The sequence below is a fragment of the Danio rerio genome, chromosome 7 (assembly GCF_052040795.2).
Source record: "Danio rerio strain M-AB ecotype USA chromosome 7, GRCz13ab, whole genome shotgun sequence".
Lineage (NCBI taxonomy): Eukaryota > Metazoa > Chordata > Actinopteri > Cypriniformes > Danionidae > Danio > Danio rerio.
This window is the reverse complement of record NC_141027.1, coordinates 17,747,870-17,770,511: the sequence shown is the minus strand read 5'-3', so window position 1 is coordinate 17,770,511 and position 22,642 is coordinate 17,747,870. Positions and strand designations below refer to the sequence as shown.

General features: G+C 33.8%; 1 protein-coding gene across 3 annotated transcripts in view; it reads left to right on the top strand.

The window, feature by feature from the left end:
* map4k2 (mitogen-activated protein kinase kinase kinase kinase 2) overlaps positions 1 to 22,642 on the top strand; it is a 42,228-nt gene that overhangs the window by 3,148 nt on the left and 16,438 nt on the right. For 2 of the 3 annotated variants that reach the window (XR_015494937.1, NM_001040358.1), the window contains 13 exon segments: positions 4,994 to 5,051; positions 7,048 to 7,138; positions 9,862 to 9,926; positions 11,332 to 11,387; positions 11,485 to 11,532; positions 12,469 to 12,511; positions 12,619 to 12,691; positions 14,553 to 14,684; positions 14,768 to 14,830; positions 15,588 to 15,669; positions 16,522 to 16,629; positions 17,252 to 17,330; positions 22,258 to 22,316. Coding sequence is in view for 2 of the 3 variants with exons in the window: in NM_001040358.1 (NP_001035448.1) it covers positions 4,994 to 5,051; positions 7,048 to 7,138; positions 9,862 to 9,926; positions 11,332 to 11,387; positions 11,485 to 11,532; positions 12,469 to 12,511; positions 12,619 to 12,691; positions 14,553 to 14,684; positions 14,768 to 14,830; positions 15,588 to 15,669; positions 16,522 to 16,629; positions 17,252 to 17,330; positions 22,258 to 22,316 (957 nt within the window). In the remaining variant the exon portion in view is untranslated. 3 annotated transcript variants of the gene reach the window in all.

Sequence of the window (22,642 nt, the reverse complement as noted above, 5' to 3'; positions counted from 1 at the left end):
AATGGGCATTATCAGTGGTTGTCAGCTGATGGATATGGGCCAGTTAATTAAAGTACAATTAATAGGAAATGTAATAAATAGGCTATTTCTCAATATGCGTTCTTCAGCAATCTTGTGTCCACGTGTAACGTCATCATCAACTGCCAAGTTCAATTCCAATACACAAGACCACAAGTACTGAGGACGCGTGAAACTTCCCGCATGTATTCTTGATATTGAGGACGCATGGATGCAGACTTAAGCACCGAACTCGGTTTAGAAGACCCAGAAGTCATTGAGACTGGAGGTGGGAAGTGCAGCATTTTATATACATTTATTATTAAAGTTGAGAGATAAAACTTATTTACCTCAGGAATTTCCCTAAATGAAACGGTGAATATAAACATCACCATAAAAATCCTAATTAAAGCATAAACACATTAAGGTTGTTTATTTACTGAAATTCGTTTTAAAATCTGTTTTATTTATATTGTGCAACGTATATTTGTGAAGTCTTTATGCATAGTAAATATTTTGAAAAGGGTTAAACCAATAAATCGTTAATTAAAAACGTGTGAAGGTCACGTGACCTACAGGAAGGACGAAGCATCTCATTTCTCACAGGACGCGTTCTCTGTTCTTGTGGTCTCCCAAGTTCGTTCTTCTGAGGTGACCTGGTAAGACCGCTCTTCACAAGAAAGCAAATCCGTTGTCTGCATTCTTGAAATTAAGAAACAGCTACAGTGTCACCATCTTGCACTTTGTCTCCATTCCCCTAGAGGTCCCCGTCTTTCCCCTCTGCCCTAGTTCGTCCTTGTGTGTTCTTGTTTACTTAATTACTAATTATGTTTGAGCCTTTGTTTTTAAGTTGTCACTTTTTCCTCTGGTCCTCACTCGGTTCGCTTGATCTCCTGATCTACGTCTAGTAAGACTCTTTTGATTTCCCTGTTGCTTGCTGCCTTATTGTTTATTTTTTCCCCCTCGTGGTGTTTTCTTTGTATATTTATCATACTGTTAAACCATTTTGTATATCTCATTTTGAGGACAACCTAAATTGTCTGTTTTGCTGCCTCATTTTTGAGAAGAATCTAAGTTGACTTTTAAATAAATCCTTGTTTTCGGGATCCCTACTTGGAGTTTTTCGTTTGGGTCCACGACTACAGCTCCTGTTGCTCTGTGGTTCACTCACCCGTCTCCACTCCAGAGACCCGGGTTCAAGACCCACTCGTGACAAAATAGTATAAATAATAATTGTGGTTAATCAGCTATATTAATAGAGAAGATGTCAGATCTGTTTTAATCAATAATTTATTGTCTAAAATATATTGGAATGAGGCGGCGCAGTGGTGCAGTGGGTAGCACTGTCGCCTCACAGCAAGAAGTTGGCCTCACAGCTAGGTCATTTTGCCTTTATGTGTGGAGTTTGCATGTTCTCCCCGTGTTGGCGTGGGTTCCTTCAGGTGCTCAGGCTTCCCCCACAAGTCCAAAGACGTGCTATAGGTGAATTGGGTAAGCTAAATTGTCCGTAGTGAATGTGTGTAAATGAGAGTGTATGGGTGTTTCCCAGTCATGGGTTGTAGCTGGAAGGGCATCCGCTGCATAAAACATATGCTGGATAAGTTGGCGGTTCATTCCGCTGTGGTGACCCCTGTTTAATAAAGGGACTAAGCCGAAAAGAAAATGAATGAATGAATGAATATCAGAATTAGTTTGTTATTGACCCAATAATAATACCTTTAAAAATAAGCATTTATTTGCTAATACCAAGATGACCGTCAATAGACTGTTATTGCAAAGTTTTTTAAATCACATGCCCTCATAACCTTTAAACAAAATAACTTTCCCTTTCTCTTCAATGTCATCTGTTCTCTTTTATAATGAGGTGTTTATTGTGAGCAAGACAATCCGTCACTCGCATGATCGACCAATAACAAACAACAACTGAGTCAGTTCTCAATAGACAAAAATCGAGTCCTTCCCTACATTTCTATTTATGTATTTTTTGTTTTAGATTTCACTCAGATATTCATCACACAGATATAGCCACACATTTAATGTTGGCCTTTTTCATTCCACCACTTTATGAATTTGATGAATCGTTGGCAAGTATCATTTTATGGCATCTATTTTGATAGATTCCTTCCATACGACTGATGAACTCATAGTGCAGTTAATCTAGAAAGATGAATCTGAACATCAGCTTCTGGCTGCAGTTATAGGACAAGGTTACAATGAAGGACGCAGCAGGCTGCTACTGACACTGGGATATTTGTCATTAAGGCGCCTGCCAGGAGAGCTGGATCTGTTCCTGGCTTTTCTACAGCATCCCGAGCATTTCACTAAAGTAAACATGGCCTTAAAGTCACATCTTTGTTACATCTGCTCATTAAAGCACTTTATAATTCATTCATTCATTTTCTTTTTGGCTCAGGCACTTTATTTATCCAGGGTCACCACAGCGGAATGAACCGCCAATTTATCCAGCACATGTTTTACACTTCAGATGCCCTTCCAGCTGCAATATAAATTACAGTTATTGTTAATGTAAGCAACATAAATATATATATATATATATATATATATATATATATATATATATATATATATATATATATATATATATATATATATATATATATATGTATGTATATATATATATATATATATATATATATATGTATATATATATATATATATATATATATATATATATATATATATATATATATATATATATATATATATATATGTGTGTGTGTGTGTGTGTGTGTGTGTGTGTGTGTGTGTGTGTGTGTGTGTGTATATATATATTCTGTGTGGAGTTTGCATGTTCTCCCCATATTTGTGTGGGTTTCCTCCGGGTCCTCTGGTTTCCCCCACAGCCCAAACACATGTACTATAGGTGAATTGGATAAACTAAATTGGCCGTAGTGCATGAGCGTGTGTGTGAATGAGTGTGTATGGGTATTTCACAGTACTGGGTTGCGGCTGGAAGGGCATCTGCTGCGCATAAAACAAATGCCGGAATAGCTGGTGGTTCATTCCTCTGTGGCAAACTTTGAAATAGAGACTAAGCTAAAGGAAAATAAACAAATGAATATATGACATTTCTAAATTAGAATAGAAAACACTTATATAAAATTGTAATATTTTTTGTTATTAATGCTGTTTTATAAATGTATTATTAATTTTGTTACTGTTTTTTTACTGGATTTTTTATCAAATGAAGCTTTAATATAAGCATGTGGGACTCCTTCTCAGCCCTGGAGTTTCAAGTATTAGACTGGCCCACCTCAGTTCACGACTGACTATATTAATATAAGGTCATTTGCAAATCAGTTTCTAATGACACTATTGAGTCTTTTTCAAGAAAACAACTGCTTTAGAACTTCAAATGTCCAACAGCCCTAACAGTATTGTATGTCTAACAATAAAAATGAAAAAATAAATAATAATAATAACTACTAAGGAGAGGTTCGAACTCGGTTCGGCGTAACGCAACGTGCTGACCACTGGACCAGAATGAAAAATAAGTATTGCACTGTTCTCTGCAAAACTCTTTTACTTTCTATTGATGGCTTAATCTTTTTCTCCCCTTTTTAGATTTCTGATCAAGTTATGTCAGATTTATTAATGTAGTGAATCATCTGATTTTCATTGAGCTGGTGTACTATTCATTAATATTATTTATTCAAATTTTTATATTCACTAAGGTGCCGCTGTTTGGGGTCGAATGAGAGTTACATCATCATTAACCTGCGGGCTGCATTTTGCTCATGGTGCTGCGAGAAAATAAATAAAAAGAGCGTGTGAATATAACCAGCCTCAAATTGTAAAAGTTAAATACTTCTATTTTTTATAATCACACTTGATAAAAACTGTCCATAGAAACACTTTGATTGACATTCTCCCTTTTATACATGTCATCAGAGGGGAAAGCCCCGCCCATTAGTGACGATCTCTCCCTCATTAGAATAGACAGCTCTGAGTGAGAAGCAGCTGTCTGCCATTAGAGTTTTGACTCTGTTGCTATGCTTACACATAGGCATTTATAGCTCCACCCTCTGTTGAAGTTAGAGCTGGGAGCACAAACTCACTAAAATTTAAAGCGACAGTCACCAAAGTGGCACAATTTGGATCAAAGCATAAAAGGGTCTCAACAGAGAGGTGTGTTGATTTTTAACTTTGCATGCGGCGTCACAGTGGATTGCAAAATCGCCTCAGCAAGAAGGTTGCTGGTTTAAGCCTCAGCTGGGTCCTTTGGCATTTCGGTGTGGAGTTTGCATGTTCTCCCCTTGTTGGCTTGGGTTTTCTCCAGTGGCTCCGGTTTCGAAGTCCAAAGACATGCAATATAAGTGAGTTGGATAGGCTAAGTTGGCCGTAATGTATGTGTGTGAATGTGTGCTTATGTGTGTTTCCCAATGATGGGTTGCAGTTGGAAGGGCATCCGCTGCGTAAAACATATGCTGGATAAGTTGGCGGTTCATTCCGCTGTGGCGACCACAGATTAATAAAGGGACTAAGCCAAAAAGAAAATGAATGAATGAACTTTACATGCACACTCCTGGGACATTGGAGACTTATTTTACATATTGTAAAAAGGGGCATAATATGTTCCCTTTTATACATTTTCAAAAATCTTAGTAACACAATTAAAAGGTTGGGTATAAAAATTGATATTACAAAATGTGCACGAATATGCAGTGTTTTATCGCAGTTAAAACATGGCTCAACCAGCCCGATCTCACAAGGAAACATAACTATTATATTTATTGTCAGAAAACTGCTTATTTATATGAAGTGTTATTTACAATTTTGTTTATATGAAAACATCTGATTTTAAAAAAGAGTCATGCCCTGAAACCCTATCCCTAAACCCAACCGTCATTGTAGGATTAAAACATCATAATAAAATGATCATTTTCCTAACTAATTTTACAGCAATATACTGTAGCTGTAAAAGAGAAAATACAGTCTGATTTTCATGTTTATCATGTATTGTCTTTTCTTTCAGGCTAGAAACATTAGGAGCTCAGAAATGGCTGCTATCAAAATTGTTAAGCTGGATCCAGGTGTGTGAGTTGTTTTAATGTGTTGACCAGTGCAGTAGTTATGCATAATCCATCATGAAGCATACTAGTAAAATTACTAAAACTAAGTCTGCAGCATTGCACATTAACTACTAGTACTTATTATATTTATAGGTTATATATGCAACCACAAAAACTAGATGTGACCACAAAAACCTGGATCACAAAACTAGATAGAAGACTTTATGTTTTTAGAAATTAAGTTGTAAGTGTTATCTGACTACTGAATAAATAAGCTTTACATTAATGTATGGTCTGTTACACTCAAAACATAAATTTAGGCCTAACAAATAAGATTTCTGTAGTCTGATTGTATATTAAATTTTCCATCCATTTGGATTACAGAATTTTAACATAATTGAACAAATAAACTTTGTGTGATTTGATATTTGTTAGTTAAACATAAACTAAACAAATAAGAACAAGATTGATGTAATAATATCTTATTAATTCTGTCATGGTCACCAGTGATCCAGCCTACGCAGATCGCTGGTATACACACAGATCGCTAACAGACTACTAATCTGCCCTTTCAAGAACTACAAGTTCCAGTCATGCACCATATGCATACACACCGGTTCCTGATCCCGATTGATCACATTCACACAGCTGAAGCTGCTCAAAGACTGATTCGTTAGAATGACGGATTTGTAGTCTGGTAGCGATCTGTATACCAGTGATCTGCACAGACTGGATCGCTGGTGACCGTGACTAATTCATTTATTGTGTGGAGTATGGAGTTACGTCAATTTTGCCCCTGAATGAAAATTAAACCAATCTCATAGAATTGTACTAATTGGATCTGGCTTTTTCTACAGCTAGATTTATGTATACCAAATTCATATCATTGATTTTCTGATTAAATATAATAGTATTCGGTAGTACTATTTTAACAGATTTAGATTGATTGTAAGGAATCCAACAACATGCATTAAAAAATTAAATGAAATATTAAAGGTTACAAATGGTTATTGATAAACTTCATAGTGATTTAATATTTGGCAGAGATGCAACAATTTGAATATCTGTAATCTGAGGTTTCAAAAACTGATAACAATATTGAGAAAATCGCCTTTAAATTTGTCCAAAGTAAATTTTTAGCAATGTATATTACTAATCAAAAATTAAGTTTTGATACATTTACATAGGAAATTTACAAAATATCCTCACAGCACATAGTCTTTACTTACCATCACAATGATTTTAAGTATAAAAGAAAAAAAAATTATAATAATTTTGACCCATACAGTACAGTATAGTTTTGTATTTTACCAAAACATACACCCTTGCAACATAAACTTTTTCAGTTTTTCAGTGTCTCATATTTTTTTTAGTCATTATTTACTGAATTCAGAACTAAAACTCTTAATATTTTGGTATAAACTATTAAGAAAATTTGGCAATTACTTGTTCAGTAAATAAAATAAAATAAAATAAAATAAAATAAAATAAAATAAAATAAATAAATATATATATATATATATATATATATATATATATATATATATATATATATATATATATATATATATATATATATATATATATTTTAACAATATATTTTGTTGCTTGTTCAAACTACTTATGCAACTCAAGCTTAAACAACACAATTCTTGATTACAATTTATTTTGATTGTCTGTTTGTTGATTTAAGTTACATTGCATCTACATGTCAACTAATTCTCAATAGATTATGAGTAGACTATGGGTATTAGGGTTATTGTTAGTTAACATGTACTTGCAAAGTCTCTTATAGTCAGTTAAATGTCTGTTGAAGGAGCAGTATCAACAGATATTAAGCAGACAGTCTACTTATACCCAAATGGACCATCAAAATAAAGTGTTACTGGGACAACTTAATTGTTTTATGTTCAATCCACTTAAACTTGTTACTTAATCAATTTGTGTTAGGACAACCTGAATGAATTGTGTTGAACCCTGCATTTTTACAGTGTGCCCTTCTATCATTCTTATTCAGGAGATGACATCACCTCCATCCAGCAAGAGATAACGATGATGAAGGAGTGTAAGCATAAGAACATTGTGGCCTATTATGGAACTTACCACAGGTACAGCAATGTTTGTGCTTCCTCCAGAATGCTATTTCTGCAGAAGTTGTCAGGGCATAGAAAGGTGCATTCCACAGCCTGTTTTACACCCCTACAGGCAGAGTTACACAAACAGACACGAACTACAGATCACCTGAGCATGTTTAATAGGTTTTGTAAATGCTTGCCGACATGTGTCAGCACACGCTCTAGATGACTTTGTGCATTCCAAAATAATATTTCTGCGCCATGTATTCCCACTCACATGCTTTCAAAATGTTTATGAGATTCTTTTCATGTTTGTGAGTTAGGGGGTGTGAAGACGGAATTATTAACTGTCTTGTTAAGTTTTTTCTTAATTTAGATACTTCCCCAATGCTGTTTAACTGCGAGAATACATTTTAAAACAGTTTGAATTACATCTTATTTTACTAGATATTTTTCAAGATACTAGTATTCAGCTTAAATTTCAATCTAAAGGCTTAACTAGGTTGATTAGGTTAATTAGGCAAATTAGGGTAATTAAATCTTTTAAAAGTTTTTTTTTTTTTATTAAAAACTGCTTTTATTGTAGCTGAAATAAAACAAATAAGACTTTCTTTAAAAGAAAACATATTATAGTACATTTCCTTAAATTTGCAGTAGGTGATTGTCTTCAGAAACATTTTTGTTGTGCTGGTTAAAAGTCTCTTCTCATCCCAATAGTAATGATTCAAGTAAATGATCTAAATGTATTGATGTGTATTTTTATATTCTGGGTAAGCCGTAAAGCTAAAAAATGTTCGGGTAACACTTTACAGTAAGGTTCATTAGTTAATGCATTTACTAACATGAACTAATCATGAACAACACATGTACAGCATTTATTAATCATGATTGAACATTTACTAATGCATTATTAAAGTCCATGCTTGTTAACGTTAGTTAATGCACCATGAGTTAACATGAACTAACAATGAACTACTGTATTTTCATTAACTAACGTTAACATGAACAAATACAGCAGTAGATGTATTGTTCATTGTTTGTTCATGTTTGTAAATGCATTAATTAACATTAACTAATGAACCATATTGTAAAGTGTGACCAATGTTGGTCCAATTAAAATTTCCCGGGCTGACAATTTCCATAATTCTGATAAGTAGCCCAAACTGTCTGTCAACAAATGTAGATTTGTACGTCTGCGCACCCCGATCACGCAGACAAATCCGACGTTTGCGCATGCATACGCACCACTTTTACATGCACACGAGAGAGAGAGAGAGTGGCGGTGATAAAAACAAATGCTTAATCAAAACTTTTTAAAATCCTGAATCCATATTGGAGTTAATTTTGCACGCTGGAGGAAGGATGACACCATGGCTGAAGTATTTCTTTTAGAGAGGTAATGTTCTGTATTAAAAGTATTTTAGTCACGCAAAGCTGATGTATATTTTGTTGAATTACGAATGGGTTGCATGTGTCACGATCACCAGCGATCTGACCACCAGAGTTCGATGGAAAACATTGACGTTTACACAAACTACAAATCTGCCGGTTTATGGACTACAGATCCAGTCATGCAACACACACACACTCACCTGCTCCAAGTCACCATTGATTAGACGCTCACAGCTGAAACTACTCATGGGCTGATTCATGGACTATATATACAGCACATTAACACAGTTATTGCTGAGTCTTGTTGATCTGTTTGTGGAACATTATGACGCGTTTTCCTTGTTTTGTTTTGCCGTGTGCTTTGACCTTCGCCTTGTTTGCTTTTGTACGTTGCCTGCTGCCTGCCTGTTGAACTTTTGCCTGTTTAATTGACTGACTCTGGATTGCCCTTTTTGCTCCTAAGTTGATTGTTGCTTGGATGACTACTTTCTGTCTGAATAAAGACTTTGCATTTGGATCCACACCCCTGTTGTTAGCATCCATTTCCACATTACAATATGCACAGAAATCCTCTGGCGAAAGATTGATGCGACTATTTTCAGTTTCATAAGGGACCTTTTACTGCATCGATATTGTAGATTTTTATTTAGTTTAACAGCAAGACATAAGTAAATATGCCTAGCCTGCTTTACTGAGGTGAATTTGGTTTTATATTCACATCGGTTCATTTTTGAACAATGATAGCCTGTTATGCGCTCCCGATATTGTTTACCATGCTACTCTGAATATTTGTTCTGAAATAGCATGTAAGTATGGCTTAGTAATAGTGTAAGTCCTGCAGCCTGCCAGCCAACCAATAAGCATACAGTAGTGGCTTTAGGTCAAAGCATGTGAGAGAGTGAGACCAGTGATCCTTACATGCATGAAATTTAGCACATTATGGCAAGTTTTGCTTGCTACACAACAGAAAACTATTTTTTTGTTCAGAATTTTAGTATTATAAAGTACTAAAAAAGTTTTCTAACTGGTGAATGACATGATCTAGTGGATTGTCTTTAAGGTGTGCGTTCGTGATTTCAGGAGGCGAAGCTTTGTTCGGCAGGGGTGGGACTGTATTTCAAAGATATTAAGCTAACAGAAAGCATTTTGGCAGATCACCTACTGCATCTTTAATCAATTAAATATCACTTGAGAAATCTTTTTAAAAAAATAAGTATTGTACAGAATGACTAATAATTTTGCCCTCAACTGTTTACATCTTTTATTACAGACAAACTAAGAAATAAGACTTTCTCTTTGAATAAGACCTTTACTTTGTATTTATTCAAATGTTTTGCGTGTACTGAACTGTTTTGGCTTTTCAGGAACACTAAATTGTGGATCTGCATGGAGTACTGTGGAGGAGGATCATTGCAGGATATCTACCAAGGTATAACATTACAATGTAAACAGCTCACAAGACGCTGTTTGAAGTTCTTTTTTTGTGTATTACAGAGACTGACTATCTCTGTTAGAGAGAAAAACCCTTTTGTGGGAGACTATAAGATTCAATTCAATTCATTTTTATTTCTATAGCGCTTTTACAATGTTGATTGTGTCAAAGCAGCTTAACATAGTTCTAGTAAAGTCCAGATTTCAGAGTTGAAGTTCAGTTTAGCTCAGTTCATTGTGGTTTAAGTTTCACTGATAAAAGTTCAAACTCTGAAGAGCAAATCCATCGATGCACAGCTTCACAAGTCCCGATCCGAGCAAGTCAGTGGCGACAGTGGTGAGGAAAAAAAAGATCTATAGAGCGTTTTCACTCACAGTGTATGTCAAAATTTAGTCAGTTATCCATATGAGCAGTGGCTATATTGGAAATACTGAGATGTACAACAACAACATGGATTGGACAGTTAACATACTGAATATGCTGTTTATGCCTATTTATGCTGTCTTTAAACCATGGAAAATATGTTGAAGCTGCATCATCCTATAGAGGACCAGGGGCGCCGCTGGTCAGTACAGGCCCAATGACAATTTTCTGATGATGTCACAGATGAAAGTGCAGACCACTTTGGGGGATGGGGGGCTAAATGTAACTCTGGGGGCCTCAAAACGGTGCGGGCCTTTAGAATCGTCCTAACAACCCCCCCAGTGGCGTCACTGTAAAGGACTTTTAATTTAATGGGTGGTAAAAGCATTATATGAGCAATATTCATAGAAATATTAGATTCATATTTTACTTGACTGGATATGATAAGAACAAATATGAATATGATTCTTTCACTGCATATCCTGGCTCAGTTTGGCCAACCACAAACCCCTTTTGTTCCTCAGACAGTTTTTTCACTATTCCGTTTGTTAAATTGTTTGGCAGGCTAAAGCCTACTAAAAATGTTTTTTTTCCTTTTCCAACTGATTGGTACACCCCAAAACATAATAGCAACATTTTCAGCAACAATAATCGGCGAAATATGCAAGTTTTGTTCAGTTTAGTGGCATTGTTTACATTCTGTGCCTCCAATATGGCAGAACACATCTTGAAAACACTCAATCCATGGACAAACAGATATATTACACACTAAAAGAAAATATTTTAATAGAAAGCATCATATGGCCTTATAAATTAAACAATTATTGAGCATTTTAAACCAATTAAAAAGAAAAAAAAACACTCACTTTTTAAAAAAATTATACAAAAAATAAAAATAAAAAATTCCATAGGAATATATATAGGAAGATATTCTGTTAAACAAAACATATTTCAATCTCTTCCACCTTTGTTATTGAGGTAAACTGTTCCCGCAAGCTGAGTGTAATGGCTAATGTTTAATATAATATGCCCTCTGCAGTAACTGGACCTTTAAAGGAAAAGCAGATTGCTTACATCTGCAGGGAAACGCTCCAGGTGAGGCTGATTAATTATTGAAAAAGATCTTTAGATGCATAAATCTTCCTCAGTGACATGGACTTTCATTTAACCAGACTGCTCTTGTTTTGTCCAGGGTTTGAATCATCTCCATGAGACAGGCAAAATACACAGAGATATAAAGGTGAATGAGGTTGTTCAAAAGTTTTGCGGTTGGAAATGTTTTTGATTTTAATGTTTTTAAAGAAGTCTCTTATGCACACCAAGGCGAAATTTATATAATTAAAATTAGTGCTGGGCAAAAATTAATCATGATTAATCACATCCAAAATATAAGTTTGTTTTGACATCCTGTGTATATTTATTATGTATATACAGTTGAAGTCAGAATTATTAGCCCCCTTGTTTATTGTTTCCTCAATTTCTGTTTAACGGAGAGAAGATTTTTCCAACACATTTCTAAACATAAAAGTTTTAATAACTCATTTCTAATTTTATTTAGTTTTATTTTATCTTTGCTATGATGACAGCATATACATGTTTCTGGATGCGTTTTTGGATGCGAAAAACATAATTTTGGATGTGATTAATCATGATTAATTTTTGCCCAGCACTAATAAAAATACAACAAAGCGGTAATATTGTTAACTATTATGAAAGTTTAAAGAGTTTATATAGTGCTCAATGTGAATATATGTTAAAATGTCATTTTTCTAATAATTGTAACACATTAATCTGATGGAAAACATATTCATCAGCACATGATACTTCAGAAATAATTATATGCAGAAAAAGGAAAGAAATCTTATCAATGTTGTTACCGCTTATTAACAGTTGCATTGCTTAATATTTTGATGAGAACCATGATGCATTTTTTCTTTGGTTCTTTGATTATAAAACTTTAAAACAACTTAAATTAAACAGCTTAAATGCTTCTTTTGACTAATTTAATGCATCATTGCTGAATAAAAGTAATAATTAAAAACAAACAAACCAAAACTCACAAAAAAGTCTTACTGACCTCCGACTTTTGAACAGTGGTTTGTTAACAGTGTAATGGATATGGTGATTTAAAAAATATATATTAATACAAATGTATGTATATATTTTCCTTGTGTAGGGAGCTAATATTCTTCTTACTGATCGAGGAGATGTCAAACTGGGTAAGTGATCTTGTGTTATTGAATCCTAAACAGACACAGACAACTGAGGTTGCTCATTTTAGATTAATCTCTCTGTCTCTCTCTTTCTCTCTCTCTCCTCTCTGTAGCTGATTTCGGGGTTGCTGCAGAGATCAGTGCCTCTGTTGCCAAAAGGAAGTCCTTTATAGGAACACCCTACTGGTGAGCATCTGTGCAGAGATTTGCCCTCGAGCCTTGCAGAATTGCACTGTCTGGACTTTTTTTTTCTAAAGCAATTAGCACGCTGTCATCTATGAATGCAACTGAAGTGTAAAAAAATAGATCACTGCGGCATTTTTGTATAGCCTGTTTAAGTAGATTATAAAAACTAGCAAAACCAATGATTTGTATAGGCATTTACAAAATAAAAATATTTTTTTAGCAGATTTAAGTTTTAATTTTTACTGTAAACGTCATGCTTAAAATTATATAATCAGTATGTCATGAACAGGTTTTTATGGTTTTTATAGTTTTCTTAAATAAATGTGAAATTTTTGTTCTTTTTCAAATGCTTCCCAAGTGCTTTTTACTGGAGATATTATTTTTTTCAACACATATTTAAACATAATAGTTTTAAATAACTAATTTCTAATAACTAACTAATAAATTCACTGATTTTATTCCAGTCAAACTAAATGATATAAGACTTTCTCTAGAACGGGGGTCAACAACACGGTGCCCACGGGCACCAGGTAGCCTGCGAGGATCACATGAGTTGCCCGTGGCCCTGTTATAAAAATATTAGCTTACCATAGCACCACATACCAGTAAGCTGCATCTAATATTTTTTGTAGCTATTCTTTTTAAATCACACTTGCATTGGTGTAAAATTGAAAATGACATTAAGTTATATATTTAAAAAAACTTTAAAAACAATTTCAGACAAATGAAGTGTTGCATATTGATATTTATCTGTTACCAATCAATGTTGACAACTATTGTGAGAAATCATTAACATGATCAGTGTCTTCACATAGATGAATATCATTAATTATTAATAATAATTGAGCAAATTTGTTATTAGGAAGTGTGTATCAAACTGGTAGCCATTCACATTAAACGATACCCAAGAAGTAGCTTTCAGTTTCCAAAAGGTTGGTGACCCCTGCTCTAGAAGAAAACATAATAGGAGCGTATAATAAGATCTACAGTGAAAATGTCAGAATCATCAGCAATCTGCACAGGCTGGAGAAGATCTACAAACGTGCCACTTTAATGAACTACAAATGCCATCATGCACTTCACTCACACACCTGGCCCAGATCTACCTTGATTGCTAACACACAGCTGAAGCAGTTTAGGATTAACCAGATGGGCTATAAACACAACACACACATCATTGCTAAGTCTTGTTTCTGTTTTAGAGCATCATGTAAGCGTTTTCCTTGTCTTGTCTAGCTAGGTTTTTGACCCTTGCCTTGTTTTATTGTTTACATTGTTTTGCCGCCTGCACTGACCTTTTGCCTGTTTTTGACTATGATTATGGATTATCTTTATGCTTCTGTTTGCTACCTGTTTGACCGTTGCCTGTCTGACTACTCTTCTTAATAAACTGCATGTGGATCCACACCTCTGTTGCCCCAGACCCTTACATGACAGAAAATGCCTTGATCCGGGATTAAATATCGATCCGGGAAATATTTGAAAAATAATTACAATTTGACAGAAGGGCTAATAATTTTGCCTTCAACGGTATCAAAAATGAACTAATCATGTCAATCATAAATTAATAATTTTTTTCTTGAGTAACATATAAGGATTTTAAAATGATTTATGCTGGATCTTGTTACATTATGCTGGATCTTGTGATCATTTTTTATGTCTTCTAAATAAAACACACCAGATTCAGGTCATCAGTTCATGACCAGAGATTGAAAGACATGTAATGGGTGTGACATACAAAAGAGACATCCAAAACATGCAGTGTTGGTGATTCTTCAGGAACATGGTTGAGAAACACTGCTTTACATGATCCAACAGCAGGTGTGAGATATCTAATGAAAGTCTGTGTGTGTTTTGCCAGGATGGCCCCTGAGGTGGCTGCGGTGGAGAAGAAGGGTGGATATAACCACTTGTGTGATATCTGGGCAGTGGGCATCACCGCCATCGAGCTGGCAGAGCTCCAGCCTCCAATGTTTGACCTTCATCCCATGCGGTTAGAAAAAATCTCATTCATTTGAGAGAAGTGAAAATACAGTATAAAAACAGTACTGAGCTGAGCTTTCTTGTCCACTCTAGAGCTCTGATGCTGATGTCTAAAAGCAGCTTCCAGTCTCCCAAACTAAAAGACAAGAGCAAATGGTGAGAAGCTGAAAAGGCTTTTTCAGTAGACTACCTCAGCACTTTAGAACGACTCAATTTGTAAATCTCAGTTAAAGACTTACAGTTGAAGCCCTTTTGTTAAATTTCTGTTTAACGGAGAGAAGATTTGTTCAACACATTTCTAAACATAATAGTTTTAATAACTCATTTCTAATAACTGATTTATTTTATCTTTGCCATGATGACAGTACATACTGTAATATTTAACTAGATATTTTTCTAGAAGCTAGTATTCAGCTTAAAGTGCATGTTAAAGGCTTAACTAGGTTAATTAGGTTAACTAGGCAAGTTAGGGTAATTAACCAAGTCATTGTATAACCATGGTTTGTTCTGTAGACTATCTGAGAAAAAAAATTATCAGAGTATAATTATTAAATATTGATATTATTCATAATAATGATTAAAATGTTTTTTTAATGTAAAATTGCTTCAATTCTACCAAAACAAAACAAAAAAATACTTTGAAAAATGCCTTGCTCTGTTATACATCGAATAATTTTGACTTCAACTGTATTTGTATTCAGTGTCATTGCTTTGTATGTTTATTATTTTAATGTGTAAAGTCTTGTCTAGTAATTATGTGTTGCTCTGTTGTTAAGTTTCTTCTATTTAATCTTAGTATTGCACTTTTACAGCACTGTATGTGCTTTATAAATAAATTGACCTGACTTTACTTTAAAACATTTTAAAAAGTTCTTGTAAATGTGAAACGAGGTTTGTGTCTTTGTCTTGGCAGGTGTGCTGGTTTTCATAGCTTTGTGAAGATGTGTTTGATCAAAAGTCCTCGTAAAAGGCCGACAGCAGAAACTCTTCTTCAGGTGACAATCATCAAAGCTTCTATCTGTAGAAACAAAGTTAACATTGTTTTTGTTATTGCTGCTCAATACGGATCCACTTTAATAACCTTTCTCATGTTTTTGGGTGGATGCAAGGGACCTTTATTTTTTGTATTAGTTATAAAAGATGTCATATAATTCCTACTATATACTGTATAGGCCAGTATTTATCCTAAAGATTTACATTATCGATAAAAAGAATGGATTGGTAAAATAATCCAAACCAAAGTCCATTTATTTGATCAAAATATTATTTTGATTAACACATTATTACAGGTTAAACCAATTTAAAGGCACAGTTCACCCAAAAGTTATTCACCATTTATTCACAATCAAGGGGTTCTAAACTTTTATAAACATCATTCTTCTGTTGAACACAAAAGAGGATATTTGGAAGAATGCTGGGAAGAAAACATCCATAGTAAGAACATAGAATACTTTGGAAGCCAGTGGCTGTTTTTTTGCCAGAATTCTTCAGTATATTTTCCTTTGTGTTCAACAGAAGATAGAAACTCAGACAGGTTTGAAACGAAGGAAGAGTAAATGATGGCAGAATTTTCATTGTTTGGGTGAATTAGCTCTTTAATATATTTAATGTGTCAGCATTACTTTATATTAATTCAGTTAACAGCATTTATAAGGAGTTTAAAATATTACAGATCTAAGTATATGATTTTTATTACATTCTTTGTTATTTCTTTTACTGACAACATCCTGATATGATCATCCTCATAACTAAATGAGATCCTCATACAATGTCGCAATACAACAGTTTAGATTCCTTGTAAAGTTATAATTAGAACTGATAGTTAATGTCACCGTTTCTCTCCTCAGCATCCGTTTGTAACACAGTTACTGACCAGAAAACTGATGATTGAGCTGCTGGACATGGCAAATAACCCAGATCTCCACCGACCAACCAGTCCTGAGGAGAATGAAGAGGTGACAGAAAGACACTTGTATAGAAATATACTGTTTCTTGTGCTGTTTTACTCTTTCATGTCTTCTTCTCTATAAATACAGGATATAGCCTTCTTATACATATTTATGGTCATTTTTGCTTGCTTAAAGAATAGTTTACACAAAAATTTTTACTTCCTGTTTGTTTACTCCAACTTAAGTGGGTCTAATTGAAAAAAAAAAAGAATTTATTTCTTGTGTTGAACACAGAACAAGATATTCTGTAGATTGCTGGAACAAAAACAGCCATTGACTTCCATAGTAGGAACAAAAAATACTATGGAAGTCAATGCCTGTTTATCTTTCATTATTTGTGTTCAACAGAAGAAATAAAGTGTCTCTTTAATCACTGAGCAAGGCAAAATTTCCGAAAAGCATTCTTTTGAAAACTTACATTCAAATCTGCATATCACAGTATTTTTCTTAATAAAAATACAGTAAAGAACACAGTGAAATGGGGCAGATGAAGCAGGACATTTTGTTAAACTTTGCCCTGTTTGTTTAAGCTTTTTAAGTTATTTAAAGCTCTTTGCAAATATCCAGTCAGAGTTCAGTGTATCAAAGTGTACAAATATTTCTGTGTTTGTGTATGTGTGTGTTAAAGGCAAACGACACAGCCCCAGATAAAATCCAGTCCAAAGGGAAACATATGGCAGTGGAGAGGAGCTTGTCTGAAGAACAATGTAAGTTCTGGTTAACACTGTTTACACACCAGCTTGTACACAAATCAGTACAGTATCATGTGACAGGATCAACTAAAAGACATGCAGGAAACATTACCAAATAAAAGGCATGGGCACAGGGATTGAGCAGCTGATCTTGTTTCATATCTGCTAGAGTTTCCATATCAGATTCAGATTTTATGGGAAGAAAATATTAAGTAGCAGCTATTAAATCTGTGCTCATATGAATATACTTAATTTGACAATTTATTTATTTTACAATTGTCATATTTGTCATATGGGTAAATATAAATGGATCATGCTAACTAAACAAAGCATATATGTTTTTGCGTAAATGAAAAAAGCATAATATTTCCCACAATAACAACAACAACAACAACAACAACAACAACAACAACAACAACAATATTAATAATAATAATAATAATAATAATAATAAGATAAATAAAAATAATAATAATAGAAATAATAATAATAATAATAATAATAATAATAATAATAATAATAATAATAATAATAATAATAATAATAATAATAATAATAATAATAATGTGCAATATCCCTAATATTACCCATTATACATAAATAGCCAATCTGTAAAAATATCTGCGTAGGCTCAATATATAAGCTTATTTGGTAATTTATAAGCTAATGAGCTAATTTTTTACACAGTTAAGTAAACAAGAACAAAAAAAAGAACAGAATAAAAGAAAGATAAAACATATTACAGAATTCAAAAATACAAATACATTATAGATCTAACCCCAACCAACAGATTGTACAGCAATCAATATACGATAAACATAACAAAGTGGCAATATATAAATAAGAGAAAGTCAGGCCTGGATGTTGAGGGAGACATAGACTATACAAATGTAAATATGTAAAAAAAGTATGTAAATTCATCCCATATATTTTGGGAAGTTCATAACTAAGAAAACATGTGGTAAGGTAATTGTTATTTGTATTTAGAAATATTATTTGGATTATACTTGTTATTATTAAATTATTTACTTTATATAATGTAGTTCTATCATATACTATATACTTTGCTATACGTTAAATTGTACTGTACCAGCATCAGCCTTTTTTAACCCATTTAGAATTACCATACAATAAATTGTTAAGCAATGATACATTAGAAATACAAATGATGTCACGAATGTATTTCTACCAAATAAAATGTTTGTGAATATTGCAATAGCAACCTAACAGTCAAACACAAACATTTTTTGATGCCCTATTTTTAATGTTATCAGACAACAGTGTTATTATGGGGAGTCTTTAAATGACTCATTTTTAAACACATTTTTTAATCCTTTTAAAAAAGTAGATCTTTTAATAAAAGTAAGTCTTAAAAAACTGTTTTAGATTCTTATGTTATTTTATATATTATTCATTGTTGTTATAAATTAGCATTGGGTGAGTAATTCACCTCCAAAATAAAAGTTTGTTTTGACATAATAATATGTGCATGTACTGTAGAAATATATACAGTTGTAGTCAGAACTGTTAGCTCCCCCCCCCATCCCCCCTCGTTATTGTTTTCCCAATTTCTGTTTAATGGAGAGCAGATTTGTTCAACACATTTCTAAATATAATTGTTTTAGTAACTCATTTCTAATATCTGATTTATTTTATCTTTGCCATGATGACAGTAAATAATATTTGACTAGATATTTTTTAAGACACTTCTATACAGCTTAAAGTGACATTTAAAGGCTTAACTAGGGTAATTAGGTTAACTAGGCAGGTTATGGTAATTAGGCAAAATATTGTATAATGATGGTTTGTTCTGTAGACTATCGAAACAAAATATAGCCTAAAGGGGGTAATAATTTTGATCTTAAAATAAAAAAAAAAAAATAAAAACTGATTTTCTTCTATCCAAAATAAAACAAATAAGAGATTTTCCAGAGGAAAAAATATTATCTGACATACTGTGAAAATGTCCTTGCTCTGTTAAACATAATTTGGAAAAAAAAAAAAATCAAAAAAAAAATCAAAGGGGGGCTAATAATTCTCACTATAACTGTAAATATACACTTGCATGCACATATTTAAAAAAATATATACTCATAAGTAGATATATATATATATATATATATATATATATATATATATATATATATATATTTGTGTGTGTGTGTGTGTGTGTGTGTGTGTGTGTGTGTGTGTGTGTGTGTGTGTGTGTGTGTGTGTGTGTGTGTGTGTGTGTGTGTGAATGATAGAAATTAAATATAAATTTAAATATTTTTTAAAAGTTTTGTTTTTGTGTATGCGTGTGTATCACATATACATAATAAATATATGTAATATATACAAAATATCTTAATTCAAAGCAAACTTTTCTTTTGGATGCAATTAATCGTGATTTATCTGTATTATAAATCCTTTTTTTTTATAAAAGTGTTATTTACAAATTTTATTTGTTTTTGCTATGAAACAGACAAGGATGCTGATATGGCAATAAACCCAAAATCTCCCTCTCTTCCAAGAGTTCACACTTAGCTGATGATTGATTATAAAGCTTGTTTAGCATGCTGTCCGGGGAGAGAGCCCTGAGCTCATAAGATCCTCGAGCCTGGGGCTCCCTCCTTTGTGCAAGGCGAGAGGGGTGTTTGAGCTTAGGTAAATCTCGCAAACTCCCCTGCTGTAGTAGCTAATGAACAGATAGTGATTGCTGTTAAGAAATAGCTACTTATTAAGAGCATGCCTGTGGTGCTGATTTGTGTTCATCAATTAACTTAAGTTGCATGTTTTTGGACGGTGGGAGGAAACCGGGGAACCCGGGGTAAACCCATGTGAGCACGGGGAGAACATGTAAACTCCACACAGAAATGTTGGCTGGCTTGGTAAGGACTAGAACCGTGACATTCTTGCTGTGAGGCAACAGTGCTAACCCCTAGGCCACCATGCCACTCATTTAGAAAAGGAGGAGGAATAGGGGTGGAAGAGGGGATTCTTCAAAACGAAGATGGCTGTTATATGGAACTATGGGTATTTATAGTGGTTTAGGAATCGTCTTATTGGTGAATCATAAATTGAATAATGTGGGACCAGCCGCAGGCAATCATAATCAAGTGATTCTCTCGAAATTAGTTTATAAATAAACTTTACTTAAAATGTTTAGCTTGTTTATGATCACATCACATTTTCATCTTTTAGTTTGTTTTCTGCTGTAAGTCCAGTGTCACTGCGAAGTTCGTGTGTGTGTTTAGATTTTTAGCGTGTGCATGATTAGAGTTTAATGTATGTATGTACAGTACTCGGGCAACAAGGCGGCTATTGAGCATAACGCTAGTGATGTCAAACTCATAGAGCTGGTACTGTTTAGCACACGTCTATGGCATGTCCATCTCCCTCCCCCTCACACACACTCACTGATCCACTGCTTACATTCAAGGCCAAGCAGAGAGCTCTGTGCGTGTGTGTGATCGGGTGGAAAGTTGATGCCACTTTTACTGAGAATCCTTTGTCACACTTCTTGACTGTAAGATTACAGCATTCACAGGCAGAAAAGCAGGCTGATGGACAATGAAGCTTCTTTAGGGTGTCTGTGGAAGTGATGTTCAAGTTTTAAAGGTCTCTCACACACACATACATGTGCATTTAAGACAACAAGCTCACTTTCACATAAAGGAAGATAATTAAAGGTATAGTTCACCCAAAAATTTTAATTTTGTTAACCATTTCCTGTCTCTCGTGAGGTTAGTTGAACATAAAAGAAGAAATTTTGAAGAGTAATTGCTAATTGAAATTGCATTCTTCAAAACATCTTTTTTTAGTGTTCTACAGAAGAAAGAAACTCAAATTGGTTTTAAACAAGTGAAGGGTGAGTAAACGATGACAGAGATTTCACTTTTTAACTTTAAGTTATTATCACAGTGTACTCAGCAAGACTGCACTCAATCTATTAAAAGTGTCAGGATAGATGTTTAGAATGTTACAAAAGAGAGGAGAGACAGTGATAGAGCCAATTTAGTGAATGAGAATGATTGGGAGGCCACGATGGGTAATGGCGCTGATGGAGGGAATTTGGTCAGCCCTAATATATATGTATATTTGTCATTTGTCATGTTGGGAGTTTTTGTACTCTCTTTAGTTCGTGTTTTAGAAGGAGTTTTAGCAGTGCAGAGTTTAATAGCTTTGGTTTAGTCCTCACTGTGACCCAGTCAAAGTAATATCACATTGACAGACAGATTGAATGCCCTATTGACTATGGCATTGACTATGGCTATGATTGACATTATATAATCTGCCAAAGCCAGAAATATGCATCAGCATTAGGAATGCTGCCTCTCTGGACTGTTTTAAGAAACTTCTTAAGACTCACCTTTTTAGCGTTGCTTTTAATATAAGATGATGATTTTGTTTAACTTTTTATTTCTATCTTATGGTTCATATTTTTATTGTCTTATTGCATCTTTTATTGTTTTGCTGTTTTGCTTGCATTGTGTTTTAGTGTTTTGCCTGAAGCGCTTTGAGTATAAGAAAAGCGCTTTACAAATAAAATTTATTATTATTAATATTATTATTAAATATGCTTTTTCTAATTAGTATTTTAGCAATATTATCATTAGAATTCAGCCTTGGTCAAAATTTTCATTCCTTTATTTTCTTTTTGGCTTAGCCCCTTTATTAATCATGGGTCGCCACAACAGAATGAACCACCAACTTATCCAGCATATGTTTTACGCAGCAGATGCCCTTCCAGCCGCAACCCATCTCTGGGAAATCACACTCATTCAAACACATACACTACGGCCAATTTAGTCTACCCAATTCACCTATAGCACCTGTCTTTAGACTTGTGGGGGAAACCAGAGGGTCAAAATTTTAGATAAAAAAAATCTTTTGAATTGTAGTTAATATATATTTGAAAAATATGCAGTTGTGTTATATGTGTGTTTTTTATTTGTTTCAGTTGACCAAGTCAAGTTTACCCCTCCCAGACGGAAAGAGACGGAACCCTATCCTGACTTGGTCAGTTTTATTTCTCTCATTAATGCTCTCTGTGATCCATTTTGTCAGACAAACTTCAAACTACTTTTTTTGTGCATTTTGTGTGTCATCAATCACAAATATTGGAAAAATTATAAGCTCTTCTCTAAAACTTTTACTTTTTAATGATTTGCCAAGTGCTGTTTTACAGAGCAAGGATTTTTTTTTCACAGTATTCGCTTATATTTTTTCTGTGGGAAAAAGTCTAAACGCAGTTAAAGTCAGAATTATTAGCCCCCTGTTTATTTTTTTACCCAATTTCTGTTTAACGGAGAGATTTTTGTAACAGAGAACAAATTTCTAAACAT